The sequence below is a fragment of the Dendropsophus ebraccatus genome, chromosome 10, assembly GCF_027789765.1.
Source record: "Dendropsophus ebraccatus isolate aDenEbr1 chromosome 10, aDenEbr1.pat, whole genome shotgun sequence".
Classification (NCBI taxonomy): domain Eukaryota; kingdom Metazoa; phylum Chordata; class Amphibia; order Anura; family Hylidae; genus Dendropsophus; species Dendropsophus ebraccatus.
This window is the reverse complement of record NC_091463.1, coordinates 43,966,440-43,983,239: the sequence shown is the minus strand read 5'-3', so window position 1 is coordinate 43,983,239 and position 16,800 is coordinate 43,966,440. Positions and strand designations below refer to the sequence as shown.

The following is a 16,800-nucleotide window of genomic DNA, read 5'->3' as shown; positions in this document are numbered from 1 at the left end:
TATACGACTTTTTGATCGCTTTTTATTACAATTTTTCTGGGTTTGAGGCGACCAAAAATGCGCAATTTTGCACTTTGTGATTTTTTTTGTGCTGACGCCGTTTACCAAGCAAGATCAGGAATGTGATTAATTAATAGTTCGGGCGATTACGCACGCGGCGATAGCAAACATGTTTGTTTATTTATTTATTTATTTACTTTTATTTATAACCTGGGAAAAGGGGGGTGATTCAGACTTTTATTAGGGGAGGGGGCTTTTTACTATTAACAACACTTTTTTTTTTACTTTAACACATATACTAGAAGCCCCCCTGGGGGACTTCTAGTATATATACTTTGATCTCTCATTGAGATCTCTGCAGCATAGATATGCTGCAGAGATCCATAAGATAGGCACTCGTTTACTTCCGGCTGCTGCAGCCGGAAGTAAACGAGTGCCGAGTCGGGGACGGCGCCATCTTGGAGCGGTCCCCGGCCGGCTTCAGAAACGGAGATCGCTCCTCCGGGATAACATCCTGGGGGAGCGATCTCCGCCACTAGACACCAGTGAACAGCTGAATCCGATAATCGGATGCAGCTGTCATGTTTGACAGCTGCATCTGATTACTGTATTAGCGGGCACGGCGATCGGACCGTGCCCGCTAATACCTACGGTCCCAGGCTACAAGCGGCACCCGGGACCGCGGCGGTTCAGAGCGGGGTCGCCGCGCGGCCCCGCTCTGAACGTCCTTACCGGCATCAGGGCGGAAATTTACGCCCGATGTCGTTAAGGGGTTGAAGTATCTATATGATACGGGGGTAGTGTATTTGGTTGAATTTAGGGCTCTACATGTTAGTAACATCATTATCTTTTCGATATCTCAAAGTAAAATTTTTTTTTTAGACTTCAATATTCACCATTACAGGGTCTATGCAGGAAACTTACCATTACAGGGTCTATGCAGGAAATTCACCAATACAGGGTCTATGCAGGAAAAAGGTCACAAATGCAGTGAAGGAGCAGCAGTAGTCATTGGAGGCCAGTGAAGGTCCAGCAATAGTCATTTGAGGCCAGTACAGGAGCAGCAGTAGCCAACATGGAGGCCAGGCAGGAGCAACAGTAATCAACATGGAGGCCAGGCAGGAGCAGCAGTAGCCAACATGGAGGCCAGGCAGGATCAGCAGCAGCCAACATAGAGGCCAGGCAGGAGCAACAGTAGTCAACATGGAGGGCAGGCAGGCAGGATTAGCAGTAGCCAACATGGAGGCCAGGCAAGATCAGCAGTAGCCAACATGGAGGCCAGGCAGGAGCAACAGTAGTCAACATGGAGGGCAGGCAGGATCAGCAGTAGCCAATATGGAGGCCAGGCAAGATCAGCAGTAGCCAACATGGAGGGCAGGCAGGAGCAGCAGTAGCCAACATGGAGGCCAGGCAGGAGCAACAGTAGCCAACATGGAGGGCAGGCAGGAGCAGCAGTAGCCAACATGGAGGCCAGGCAGGAGCAACAGTAGCCAGCAAAGAGGCAAGGGAAGGCACACCAGTAGTCAACCTAAATGCCAGTGAAGGCCCAGCAGTAGCCAACATTGAGGCAAGGGCAGGCACAGCAGTTGTCAACCTAGATGCCAGTCAAGGCCCAGCAGTAGCCAACATTGAGGCAAGGGCAGGCACACCAGTAGTCAACCTAGATGTCAGTTAAGGCCAAGCGGTAGACAACATTGAGGCAAGGGCAGGCACAGCAGTAGTCAACCTAGATGCCAGTCAAGGCCCAGCAGTAGCCAACATTGAGGCAAGGGCAGGCACAGCAGTAGTCAACCTAGATGCCAGTCAAGGCCCAGCGGTAGCCAACATTGAGGCAAGGGGAGGCACAGCAGTAGTCAACCTAGATGCCAGCCAAGGCCCAGCGGTAGCCAACATTGAGGCAAGGGCAGGCACACCAGTAGTCAACCTAGATTCCAGTGAAGGCCCAGCAGGAGCCAACATTGAGGCAAGGGCAGGCACAGCAGTTGTCAACCTAAATGCCAGTGAAGGCCCAGCAGTAGCCAACATTGAGCCAAGGGCAGGCACAGCAGTAGTCAACCTAGATGCCAGTCAAGGCCCAGCAGTAGCCAACATTGAGGCAAGGGCAGGCACAGCAGTAGTCAACCTAGATGCCAGTTAAGGCAAAGCAGTAGCCAACATTGAGGCAAGGGCAGGCACAGCGGTAGTTAACCTAGATGCCAGTCAAGGCCCAGCAGTAGCCAACATGGAGGCAAGGCAGGAGCAGCAGTAGCCAACAAGGAGGCCAGTACAGGAGCAGCAGTAAACAACATGGAGGCCAGGCAGGAGCAACAGTAGCCAACAGGGAGGCCAGGGCAGGATCAGCAGTAGCCAACATGGAGGCCAGGCATGATCAGCAGTAGCCAACATGGAGGACAGGCAGGATCAGTAGTAGCCAACATGGAGGCCACGCAGGAGCAACAGTAGCCAACATGTAGGCCAGGTCAGGAGAAACAGTAGTCAACATGGACGGCAGGCAGGATCAGCAGTAGCCAACATGGATGGCAGGCAGGATCAGCAGTATTTAACATGGAGACCAGGCAGGATCAGCAGTAGCCAACAGGGAGGCCAGGGCAGGAGCGGCAGTAGCCAACATGTAAGCCAGGGCAGGAGCAGTAGTCAACATGGAGGCCAGTGAAGGCCCAGCAGTAGCCTATATGGAGGCCAGGGCAGTAGCAGCAGTAGCCAACATTGAGGCCAGGGCAGGAGTAGCAGTTGTAATGGGGTGACATGAGCAGCGGAAGCAGAATAATGAGGTCCATGGACAGGCGAGAGGTAGCAGGGCAGCAGCAGCAGGAATGGTGGAATGACCAGTAAGGTCTAGTTCACATATAGGCCATAATAGAAGCAGAAAAGGTCCTACATCTTGGTGACAACACGACCAAATCCTACTCTGTGGTATCAGGAGCAGGTGTCACAAAGTCCTTATCTATCCATGTGGCATTCATTTTGATGAAAGTCAGACGCTCCACACTATCACAGGACAATCTCGTTCTCCTGGGACTGACAATATGACCTGCTGCGCTGAAAACTCGCTCGGATGACACACTGCTGGCCAGACAGGAGAGTATGTCCAAAGCAAATTCAGCGAGTTGTGGCCAGACATCTAATTTTCCCACCCAGTAGTCCAGGGGTTCGGGGACGTTAGGTGGCAACGTAGAGTCCAAAAAACACCTGGACTTGCTGTTTGAGGTGTGCCGCCATGTCCTGCTGCTGTGCAGGTGCCCGTTACCCCGGCCTATGGCTGCATGAAAGTGTGCATCATGGACATCAGGCTCAGACTGGTGCCACTGCTCATGCCACCCAAGCTGCTAGAGGAGGATGTGGAGGAGGCAGCGCTGCTGGTGTGGCCCTGGTGGGAATGGCATGAATGAGAGCGTCATGTTCCAAAGACTGCCACTAATTGTGCACCCAGCTCCTCTCTATAATAATTCATTTTTTCCTCCCGTTAGGAAGAGTGAATGATTTAACACAGCTTGTTGCGATACCGTGGGTCCAGTAGTGTGGCCAGCCAAAACTCGTCCCGTTGACCAATCCTTTGCAAAGCGTGGGTCGGCCCGAAAGCATATCAACATGCGATTAGCCATTTCCACCAGGGAGTGGGAAGGAGTCCCCGCCACGTCTCCACAGCATACTGCCAATGGGTACTGCCTCCATCCTCCTCATAGCCCTGCATATCCTTCTCTGGCCCCCCTCTGGTCTGGCAGGAAGGCTCATCTCCTTCTCCTCCACCCGTCTCCCCCGTCCCTGTGCATTCAGGTTCTCCTCCTCCTAAACTTCCTCTCCCTCCTCTTCCTCTCTCTCTCTCTATATAACACTTTTTTTAAGCTACAATGCTATACACCTGAACCAGGTATTTTAGTCTCTCAGTATAAGACGGATGTGATATACACACTATCAGAAATATAGGACTTGTATATCTGTACTGCACGTTTTGGTTCTGTGCACCCTTTTCTGTCCAATGCCTAATCTATCTAACTTTCGCCCTCTCTATATTTCTCTCTCAATCACTAGATGTTTCTCCCCTCCGCTTTCCTAATCTTTCCTTTCCTTTCCCACAATATCTTTTCAGTAGTCTGTAGTACACAACAGCAGCTTGCTTTCTCTCTCTCTCCCTCTACACACTGCGTGGTGCGGTCATGTGACTGCTCCTCTTGAAGCAATACCGACGTCACACAGGGGGTGGGCTAGTTCAAGATCCCTGCTGATTGGATGTGTTCCAGGCATCATGGAAGAGCGCTTTTCCCAACCGGAACACTTCCTGCTTTCTAGAATGGCGGCTGCCATTTTAGAAAGCAAGAAAGAAAATCGGAGCGGACTTCCAAAAATCCGAATCCGATCGGACTCGGATTTTTGGGAAAATCCGAACCGGATCCCATACCGGGCGAACCGGTTCGCTCATCTCTATGTGGCAGATATCACCCCGTGTAATAAATACAACAATTAGCCAAGGAGATGATATTTGGCTGATTATTGACTATCAACGTGCTAAAAAACCCCATCCATGGTGGCCTCAGTGAGCAGGGAATCCCAGAAAAAAAGCTAGGACACTTGGGTAACGTGGACAGGTAAGCTTCATTATTTTCTATTGTACTTGTTAAAGCAAGGGCTGCACGGACATACCTAACCTTGACACTTGAACCTTGAATCTTGCTTACTTTGATCATTGGGCAATATTACAGCCCTAAGCATTTTCATTCATTGATTTACAAAGAGCCTTTTCAGCCACTTCCAGAGAATCTAAATGCACTAACTTAAGATATATCCAAAAAACATCTATAGATGAGATCTAACACCCCTGAATTGTGTAATAAACACTGGTAATGTTCTAAATAGGTTGTCTCCTTTATGCATACAGTATATGTTGGGAGTGCACCACTATGATAAGGAACAAACAAATTTCATACATCTAGTGGAATAATAGCATCTGATGCTTTTGACATAATGAAAAGAACAATTTCGATTATGGAGACTACAGCACCTTCTCCCTTTGCTGTAATTCACTAACTACAAATTCTATAAATTGTACAAAAAAACATCCTCTTTAACCTGAACCCACGGATCGAACGGCGCTGGCACGGGGAAGCCGGTGCCGCGGTCCGTTTTTCGGACCGAGGCCCGGTTCCCGTGCACGGTGCCGTTCTATGCACCGGAAACGGACGGTGCTCAAGCACTGGAGGTAGGCCGGGCCTTCCCTGTGCCGGCGCCATTCGATTCGTGGGTTCAGGTTAAAGAGGATGTACCTGGTGGACATCCTCTTTAAGAGGCATGTCTAGCAGTAAGTAAATTCTTACCAAGAGGTAAACTACCCAAAAGTAGCCTTTAAGAGCCCTGTTCTAGGGCCTTGGGAGAAGCACTTTTAGGCCTTTTTGTGGCAAGACCCAGTGTCTAATCAGATACATCATTACTTGCTGAATTTTTTGTGGAATTCCAACACTTGTATCTAGGTGCATTATTTTTTTATAATGTCAATATGTGTAAAATATAAATAGTAAAAAGGAAAATAATAAAAACATTACCAAAATTTATTTTAAAAAAAGTTTAAAATAAATTAAAAATCGGACAATTTCTAATGACAGATTTCCTTTAAAGTGGGTTATTTTATTGAGGGATTCATTCTCCTGAAAAGATTTTCTTTGTGTAATGTGTAGGCAATTAGAAAGTAGCTGACATGCGTTACTTGTCAGATGGACCTTTCTTAACCTTAATACAGTACAGAAAATCAATAACATATTTCTAGGTCTTGATTTCAGTTTTTAAACAAACATACTGACAGAAATGAATAAACTAAGCAAACACAATCGTGAAAAAAAATGGACATGTTTTCATGTTTTATTTTTCCATAAACAGTGCCACTCTTGTACTTGTCAAGTGAAAGGGGGCTGAGCTGCAACACCAGAAAAATGCATACACAAGAGTGGTTCTGTTCCTAGAAACAATGACCCATTTTCTAGCCTCATACCAACCTTCAACCCCTTTCCACAAGTGAAAATGAAAAGGGAGTCTAGAATGTGGTGGAAATTATGGCACAAGCTTAGGAGTTGAGCCCTCTCCATATGTGGCTGATGCTGACTGTCTTTTACAGCCAACACTTGCTGGTAGTTGCCGGGTGGGATTTCAACCCAATTCCAGTAGTTTACCTCTTTAGATGTAGAGTTTTTAGCCTCTAGATGGTTATTGAACAGGTATTCTTAATATCGGAGCTCTGACTGGCTTCAGGGCAATGCAATCATAGGGTACTGATCAGTTGCTATGGCAGTTAGAGGCCTTCTAAAGGCCTCCATGCCTGCCATGGACAACATCTATTACAATCTGCCATAGGCAGATCACGGATCTGACAATACACTGCAATCAGCCATAGCATTTAATGCTCATTTAATCGATGTTAGGCTATATTCACACAACGTTTTTACAGCTCAGTTTAAAATTATGTCTGTTATTTTGGGTCTAAAATAACGGACGTTATTTAGCTGTATGGCCTCCTCTTAGTGCAATGACTGGCGTTTGTACATTATTTTAGTTTGGGGTTACTAATTGCCCTTTGGGTGTGGCTTAATTAAAAAGTCCATTGAATTTAAGGCTGGGTTCACACACAGTATATTTCAGGCGTGGATTAAAAACACATAAAGGATCTGTTCACATAATGTTGTAATTGAGTGGATGACCGACATTTAATGGCAAATATTTGCTGTTATTTCAAAACAACGGCTGTTGTATTGCAGTAATGGTAGTTATTTACCGTTATATGGCGGCCATCCACTCAATTTCAACATTGTGTGAACATAGCCTTTCTGTGTTTTCAATCCACTCCTGGTTTTGGTTGCTATGAGGACCTGACATGAGGACCAAATACTGCCTGAAATATACTGTGTGTGAACCCAGCCTAATAGTTAAAACAAAGAAAGAACGGTGAGAAAAGAAAAATGGTGTATGAACTACTAATAAAAAACCTCCGCTGTTTGCAAAAGACTTCCGAAAATAATGATCATGATCATTATTTTGACGTCCACGGCAAAAACGTCCATTATTTAATACACTGTGTGCACTGGACTTCAATGCATTGCCATTGTAGTCAGGTAAATTGCGGCAAAAACGGACGTATTTAAAAAATTGAAAATCGGCCGCCTTTTCAATATTTTTGACGTTGTGTGAACATAGCCTTAATGTGTGCTGATTTTCCACAAATTAGCAATTATGCAGTAAAATGGTGATATTTCTGTTGACAGAATTGCTGCAAAAATATCGATATTTTAAAGTAAAATGCGCGATTTGTGGCAGAAAAGCACTAATTAACCCTTAGAGGACCGGGCCAATTTCCATTTTTGCGTTTTCGTTTTTTCCTCCTTGTGCTTAAAAGGCCATAGCACTTGCATTTTTTCACCTAGAAACCCACATGAGCCCTAATTTATTGCGCCACTAATTGTACTTTGCAATGATTGGCTGAATTTTTTTATAAAGTACACTGCGAAACCAGAAAAAAATTCAATGTGTGGTGAAATTGAAAAAAAAAAAATGCATTTCTTTTACTTGTTTTTTTTTTCGGTTTTACGCCGTTCGCCCTGGGGTAAAACTGTTATATATGTTCCTCAAGTCGTTTACAAAGATATGTAACATCTATAAGTTTCATTGTATCTGATGGCCTGTAAAAAATTCAATCCATTGTTAACAAATATATGTTCCTTAAAATCGCTCCAATCCAAGGCTTATAGCGCTTTTATCCTTTGGTCTATGGGGCTGTGTTAGGTGTAATTTTTTGCGCCATGATGTGTTCTTTCTATCGGCACCTTGACTGCGCATATGCGACTTTTTGATCGCTTTTTATTATAATTTTTCTTTATTTGATGTGACCTAAAATGCGCAATTTTGAACTTTGGGATTTTTGCGCTTACGCCATTTACTGTGCGAGATCAGCAATGTGATTAATTAATAGTTTGGGTGATTACGCACACGGCGATACCAAACATGTTTATTTATTTATTTTTATTTATAACATGGGAAAAGGAGGGTGATTCAGACTTTTATTAGGGGAGGGGGCTTTTTAGTGATAATAACACTTTTTTTTTTCTTTTACACTTATACTAGAAGTCCCCATGAGGGACTTCTAGTATAAGTACACTAATCTCTCATTGAGATCTATGCTGCATAGATATGCAGCATAGATCCATGAGATAGGCACATTCATTGCCTCCGGCTGCTGCAGCCGGAAGCAATCGAGTGGCGAGCCGGGATCAGCGCCATTACGGCGCAGACCCCGGATGGAGTAGGATGTGTGAATCGCTCCACCCCACTAGACACCAGGGATGGCTCCATTCAAGTAATCGGATGCAGCTGTCAACTTTGACGGCTGCATCCGATTACTTTATTAGTGGGTATGGCGATCGGACCGTGCCCGCTAACAGCCGCGGTCACGGGCTACGAGCGGCACCCGGGAGCGCGCCGGTTCAGAGCTTTGAACACATGGAGGCGGCCCTGGACGTACGTAGCTTTAAATGGAACTGTTGACAAGTGATCTCTACAGACCTTGAATGACATAAGCGTACTTTGTTATGTAAAGTTACATTCTTTGACCTCTTTATTGCCTAATGTCAGCCTACATTATAGATTTAGTATTATAATAGTAAGTATTTTAATTTTTCAGACTCACAACCTAAATTCAGTGTCAAAACAAAAACCAACATGCACAACATGCCACGTAATATGATTGCAGTCACTGTCCTGTGTGTTACCCACTTTTACATAAAATGATGTCTTCTTGTCTGCATCAGTCAAATGACATCAATTCCTGTTTGAGAGATAAGTCTTTGTACTGGCCATGGCAGACAAAATTTTAAAGAGGTCCTCCCAGGACACCCAGATAATAGTTCAGGGTAGCTCAAACTATAAAGCAGGACAGATTCCTGGGATAAGTTAGAAGGATGCATTAAAAAATTAGGCTGGGTTCACACTATGTTTTTGCTATCCGTTTTTTTCATTCATTTTTTGCAAAAAAACGAATGAAAATGGATAGAAAAAACGTATGCATGTGTGTGCAACCGTTTTGATCCCTTTTTTCCGTTGACTTTCTAATAGAACATAATTGACTTTCATTATGAAAAAAAAAAACGGATTAAAATGGATCAGTTTTTTTAGCGTACACAAAAATGCGGTCGAACACATTTTTGTGTACGCTAAAAAAAAACTGATCAGTTTTGATCCGTTATTTTATAATGGAAGTCATGGGAAAAACAGATCAAAATGGATGCACACACATGCTTCCGCTTTTTCTATCCGTTTTTTTGCAAAAAAAAAAATGGATGAAAAAAACGGATTGCAAAAATGTAGTGTGAACCCAGCCTTAGGGAAATGTAGAAAGGCAGCAAAATATTGCATGGAGTATAGCATTTCTGTTTCTGTCTGATAAATGGCTGCTATTATTGGAGATGTACACTATAAAGATTAGATTTTCTAATAGAACATAATTATCATTGGTAGATAAAGTTGGATCCCAGGCTGGAAACCAGGTAAAACACCCACTGAGTTTTACTTACGTGAACTGTACCAATCCAGAGATCTTTTGCTGTCCTCCTCTAGACTGCAGTAGATGCCAGTACTAACCATGATAACTGAGCCACTCAGGAGTTGTGTAAAGGGTACTCTAATAACTAGGGTGACCTAAACCAACCCATTTGGCTTGTGATAGTGCTGCTCAGTAGCCACAACATGCACAGGGGTCTGTGGAGTATTCCGTGGTGATGTTTCTGGTGACTCTTCATTGATTCTTATCAATCTTAAAATAAAACCTTTACAAAAGTAACACATTCATTGACCAGCATTAAAAATATGAGTTTTCTTTATTTGGAATACGTTTTCTACTCTCCTGTGATACAGTATAAATACATTCTATAAATACTGACCCCAGGTGCCCCTCTGTGTCACAAAACTGTCACTTGAACCCATGGCGTCTCTCCCTGTCACAAAACCCATGTCCAAAAAATCATGGCAAATGGTAGAAAAGCTGAAAAGGTGTTGGATCTCAGTTGGAGGAAGAAGTGGGAGGGGGAGCAAACATCTATGTGAGTATTCATATGTACAACAGTTTGTTAGTGTTCTTGTGTTTGCATATATATGTGTATATACATATATATGCACACACATACACAGGTATATACGCATACATATACCCACATACATGCACAAACAATTTGTTCTACATCCATTTACAAACATACCCAAGGAGGCAGAGGTGGGAAACTTTGTGTATGAAATACATTTTTTTTTTTTATGTAAAAATAGTATAAGGTGTCTGCTGCCATGTCAGTCAATGTACACACCCAAGATTTTAAGATCTCTGATACATATTAAGCTCAAAGCTCTAACTCAACGAGTCAAAATCCAAACAGACAATATTTTGTACACATCTCTTCCTGTGGGATTTATAAGAATCCCCCTTATTATATTGTTTTTCATGGTACTAAAATCAGGAGAAACCGTATTACTTCTAGTCCCCGTTCACATCTATGAATAAAAGGTAATAAAGAGAATAACAAAATAAGTCTCTTCTTAAAGTAGTTACCCAAAGTCAGAAAGACAAACTATCTGACCAAACTATTACGTCTCACTAGAGCTTGCACTGAAGAAAATGTTTGTGGAATTTGGCACACTTAGATTGCTTCTCAAGTACTTGAAAATCAGTCAGTATACCAATCTCCAAGGTTTCATTCAGTGCTGGGACATTTATAACCCACACAGCTAATGACTGGATGCATTTGCTAGGACTTGAAGTTCAATAATAACTAGAGAGACTGGCTAGGCTGGGAGTAGAGACCAATGATTACAATCTTTTAAAGATGGCTGGCTTTCTATATTTGGCACTGGGAGGAATAAGGTAGTATAGAACCTGGGGAGATTTTATAACCCCATTCCACAGCTGGTATAAGAATTTGGCACACATTTGGGATAGAGCTGAGGGAGGTAAGAACATTAGGTCAATGAGCAGGATTTTTGTGACTAATTGAATTGTCCTTTGTTTTAAAAATTTTTTTTAATTCTTAGAAATTTGATTTATATGGAACCTAGGCTAGTAAAGAAGACATTTCTTCTGCAGCAGCAGCTTATCTATACTGTTTGTCCCGTTACAAAGCCAGTATAGCTTTATAGTACACTTAGATGACATCTAATTCTTGGGAGGGATAGGAAAATACACTGGGCTTGTCTCCCCTACTGCCACTTCCTCACTCACAATCTCCTGCTCCTCCTCATATAGATTCTTAGTTGCAGACCATTATCTGTAAGGTCAAATCCTTTTCAGAGCTAAGCTTCCTCAACTGTCAATGTGCCTCCACAAGGGTAAAAGCACTTAAGAAAACAAGAGCACAGAAGAAGTGTGTTCTTGATGGGTCTTAGCTGAACAGACCCGTTCCATCATCAGAGAAGCAGAGCCCCACACTGGTCCCCCTTCCTCTTTGGGGGTATGGAATGTGTCATTTCAATGACTTCTCCCTTGCCTCAGACACTTCATATAGATCTAATGTCCAGGCAAGAAGGAAGTACAACATGGTGGAGTGCTATACTCTAGTGGTGGAGTGTGAGTGGGGAAGGCCAGTGTTGTTGAAGCCTGCAGAAAATGTATTGTATGGATGAAGGCTTTGCAGTCCCACCAGAGAATTTGGAATCATGGTGATAGTGTTAGGTGTCATGAGTGGAATATCGTCTGGAGAACGACGTAAAGTAAGTGTGTAATCAGGAAGAGTGGCCATACGTAGGTTATCATGGCTGGAGACCCCTCCTCCCTCACAATCAGGGTGTCCAGCATTTATCTGTAGAGAATTGAGTTCCTCAGGAGGTACGGGGCTGTGAGTTGGATCCCGCGTAGCTGAGGCACGCTGTGGACTAGGCTGCCTTTGAGTGTCTTGTCGACGTTTATCATTGCGGTAGTACAGTGCAGCAAAAGCTAGCACATTAAGAAACAAAAGAGAGGCTCCCACTGCAATAGTAACACTAAGTTCTGTAGAATAGTCTCTTGGATCCTGTATAACAACCGGGTCCACTGGGTCTAGGTCTGGATTCCATTTGGATGCTGGACCATTGAGTGTAGGGGAAATAGCTGGTCGTTTAGTATCCCAAACCTTGGGCCGACGAGTGATATGTGAATTCTGGGTTGTGTCAGATGGTGGCACCTTGGTGGTAGTTGAAGTATAATGAAACATATCGTGTAGATTGTACAGGTGCGGAACTAGGTGTTTCCAAAATGCCACTTTGGTAGCACGGTAGTGATCACGTACACGTGGTTTTAAGCCAATGTGTAGATAAAGCTGATCCCGTGGATTGTATTTAGACCATGCCACTTCCTCAAATCGGTTTGCTTTTGTATGGATGAATTTGGTGTCTTGTGGGACAGGCTTATTGGGATCCCTGAAAAAAATATAGAAGTATAAGTTGCAACATTTGACAAACAGTTGTCTCTAAAAAAAGAAAAAAAATGTGTAACCATTGACATTGGACCTATATTATAACTGAAAAGACCCAATGTTATTAGACTGCCAGTGGGATGGCCACCAGCCGTGGATATCTTCAAAAGCCCTTAGGGCCCGGTACCCCACAGACCAGATTTTAATGACATATGGGAATGTCATTTTTGTTTCTTAAAAAACAGACATTAGTGGAGATTTTCTTAAAATTTATACACAAGAAAAGCAGAGCAGTTGGCCAGAGCAAAGAGCCTTGAAAAATTTAAGAATCTGCTTAACAACAAGAATAGTTCCTAAGCAAAAATCTTATTCATTCTATTGTAAACCACACACCTATACTTTGGTTAAGATATAATTGATAGAATTAAAAATAGAATGTTGCTTTATTTCCTTACCCTGTTTTGGCAAAGTTGGTCCAGTAAGTCATGACCACAGCACTTAACATCACATCATTCTTGGAGAAATTGCAAGGAAACAAATCTGTTGGACCCACCATAGGAACACCAAATACATAGGGCACCTCATCTCCATGGGCTGCGTCAGACCATGCTGGCTTCATCAGGCTCTGGCAGTGATGGTAAAAGGCATAAAAATATGTTGGTGAGCCATAACGGGCGTGTAAATCAGCAGTTACCACAGATGGCTCTACCCACTGGTGGTCAGTGAACAAAGCAACTAGTGTCTTTCGACGAGTCTCAGGATTGTCTCGATCTGCCCAATCTGTGTACATAAACTTGATGGTCTCACGAAGTGTGTCTTTGCCTTCTGGGTATCCATATAGGTTATCCACAAAATTTGAAACTGAGTAATCAAAATCACTCCCAGAAACACCATCTTCTGCATCCACTACATTCTCCACAAACTTGAGACCTTCACCTTGGTTGACCCCCAGCATTATATCATAATTGAGAAATTCTCCTTGCTCCATAAGAATCTCGGGGTCATCTGGAATTACATCTCCATCAATAACTGGACCAAAGGCTACATGATACCGGGCTGGTTGGATATCTTGCTCCACCAACTCTTTGGCATTTTTCTGGCGAAGACAGTCAACCATGTCCACAGTGTCTAGCACATTACAACCCACCTTCTCTGCAAGCAATCGTGTGTACTTAACAGGTTGGTAATTAACTGCCCAGCTGGAAAGAGCAGAACCACTCTGTATGATAGCTCTCTGGAACAGACCTGTCGAGAGACCAGATAAACTTGTGAAACTACTTGTACCTAACATGGCACAATTTTCATTCAAATGACCTAGATTTCCATTTTTCTTTTAATCTGTATATTTTTATATCCATTTACAATCACTCATGTAACCTCTGTAGAGTACAGCATACAGTACTGCCCTTGAAGTGGGTGTTTCTGGTTTTTATCTCAGCATCACACACTGTGAGGCAGAAAGACAGACACAGATATAAAGAGATCAGCAGCCCAACTTCCTGCCCAGCTGGTCTCAGTGTGTGCCAGGGAAGAAACACAGCACAAGAGGAGCTTTCTAAAAAGGGGAGATGGAGAAAAAATGAATGGAGCCAGGGTAAAAGGAAAAGAGTAAGAATTGGAAAAAGGGAAGTTCAAAGCTTAAAAATGGCACATACAGTATGATATTGGTGATAGCAAAAATAGGTTTCCAAATGTAACTTAAATTGGAAATTTGTCCTGCTAAGGGTTTTTTTTTCCAATATTTCTCCCAAATGCATAGATGGAACTGTGCGGTGGGACATACTGATTTTCCTCATCTAAACACAGACAGTGGGATGTATTCTACCAAAGCCCATTGTGTGTCAAGAGACTCCAAACAACAGTCTGCCATAAAAAGAACATGGTCAGTAGTCAGAAAGTAAAGGGGGGGTAAAAGAGATCTGCAATTCTGCATGTGCACATGTATATGAAATTTCTAATGACTGGTGAAAGGTAGTTAGGTTATTCAAGAAATACTGATAGCATAACTGATGTTCACACACAGTATCTTGTGAGCCGTAAAATTACTTTTAAAAAGTCATTTAAAAAATTGGCCAAAAAGCAAAAAATAAAAAAGCGGAAAAATCACATGGCTTATGGTCCATTTTGGGTCTATTTTTTTCAGCCATTTCGTGACACAATTAAAAAAAGAAAAACAACTGATTCAACTGTGTGGGAACATAGCCTAACCTGTAAGGGTGTTGAGAAAAAGGAAAACATAGAATAATGCACAAAACAAAGGGCTGCTGTTTTTTTACAAGGTATTTCAGTACCTTAAAAGTTGACCCAAACAGAGACATCTGATGATGGAATCATGGAATAATGTCAGGTGATCCAAAGACCTTTAATGTGGTGGAACAGACATACAGACATGGAATTACACAGTGTAATCGTGAATAAAATGGTATAGTCTGATGGTTACTGGATGATGTTTAAGGAGTAAACACACATACTAACTATCTTACAATGAAATCATCACACTAGAATTCTGCTATACTGTCTAGACAACGCAAATTCAATATACCTTCAGAATGATGAGAAAGGGTAAGGAGACTGACACAAGAGGCTCCAATGCCCGAGCCAAACACTGTGATCCTGCGAGGGTCACCTCCAAAAAATGCCACATTTTCGCTCACCCAGCGAAGTGCCTGAATTTGATCAAGAAGCCCATAATTTCCTTTAGCTGCCTGATCTCCAGTACTCAGGAATCCTATAAAGATAAATATATAAAGAATAAATTCACATGGCGAAAACCTACATTTTTATTCACACATTTGCTGATCTAGGTCTGATACAGATAAGTTCATACAATACAGACTGGTTACAAAATGTGTCTGTAGCTAAAAGTTTGATGCCACACATTAGAACAGAGTTGTTACATGCATGGGAATTTTACAAACCGCACTCAGATTATGGGACAAAATTCATACGCTTTTAACAAATATGCTGCATGTGAACACCAAGCTGCTCTATCAAATGATCAATAGGACTAATGTTATTCTTATTATTGTGCATTCAGTGATCGAAAAAGGTAAGGAATAAACCATAACTGACTTCTCTATGGGGGATCTGGGTGTTTATGTCACCCGGAAAACCCTGCCGCTGTACAGGTAGATGTGCAGCTGCAGACTCCTCGGGCAGTAGGAAAATTGTTAACAAATAAGAAACTTATATATAGCTTTTCAAGACGTAGAAGAAACGCATGACGAAATGTAAACATATAGTCACACTTTGTAAAGCAGAGACATATTGGTAGCCTAAAGGCGGTATTAAACATAATTTCTTTTACAGCAGGCTAGTCAATGTAAAGAACATAATTAGAAGTTGAGAACCATATTGCAAACCTTTTGCTGTGCATTACAGAATTACAACTTGACATCATGGCACCTCACAACTTGCATATGTAAAAAAATAGCATGTAATTTGAAAAAAACAGGCAAGGAATTAAAAAAAAAAAAAAAAAAAGCTAGGAGTGAGCAATAAATTAATGAAACAAGCTCCTCATCGCTAACTCATAACTTTAATATTAAATGCTTCAGGGAACCCATTATCTTTGATGGTGCCCTGAGGATGAAAATAAATGGACTTATTAATTATTACATTTCATTCAACAATTTCATATGCATAAAGCCGACGAGATATTTGGAAAAAGTTACAGACATAAGCAAACAATAGGGTAAATAAGACATACAGAGAGGAAGAGTAAATAAGATATATTTTTAAAATAGTTACTGACCCAGGACTCCCACACGATAGTTTAGCGTGATGACTATCACGTTGCCATAGCTGGCCAGAACACTTCCATCAATCATATTTCCGCTGCCCTCCATGTAGGATCCTCCGTGGATGTACACCATGACTGGTTTGGCACCTGTGTCCCGGATATCTATAATGGAAGAAATAAAAAACAATGACACCTTAACAAGTTACTGAGTTAGTAGAAAAATCTCCTATGTCAGGTTATCTGACGCATTCATCCAAAGGAACAAGGAACACTACAACAGCCTCAGTCCCCATACATTAGACGAAACATTAAGGGGAATGTGATGCAGACCACCAGTCCAACACACACAAGGGAATAGCCCTCTGCAGTTCTACAATCACCTTCCATAGCTTTGTATGCAGAAGCAAATAAAGCATGCGTTTCATGCCAAAGACTAAACAAGCACTTTCTCAGGACTGTAACCATTATGATATTTGACCATTGTGAGATTGACAGCAGCTTAGTGGGGTAATCACAGTCCTGTGAAAGAAGATCACAACAAGGTTGTGAAATGAATTCCCCAGTAAAAAAAAAAAAAAAGACATGGCACTGCCCTATTTACAGGGGAAAGCCATGAACATCAAGCAAAGATATGAATATATCAACATGGACAGACAA

The 16,800-nt window shown here is 42.5% G+C and overlaps 1 protein-coding gene across 1 annotated transcript; it reads right to left on the bottom strand.

Annotated features, from left to right (window-relative positions):
* Positions 1 to 10,503: 10,503 nt before the first annotated feature.
* NLGN3 (neuroligin 3) lies at positions 10,504 to 16,319 on the bottom strand. Its single transcript, XM_069985601.1, has 4 exons — positions 16,156 to 16,319; positions 14,944 to 15,129; positions 12,857 to 13,646; positions 10,504 to 12,405 (listed from the first exon to the last, which is right to left on the bottom strand). The coding sequence occupies exons 1-4, from the start codon at positions 16,274 to 16,276 to the stop codon at positions 11,559 to 11,561; spliced, it is 1,944 nt and encodes a 647-aa protein (XP_069841702.1). The 5' UTR covers positions 16,277 to 16,319; the 3' UTR covers positions 10,504 to 11,558.
* Between the last annotated feature and the right edge of the window lie 481 nt (positions 16,320 to 16,800).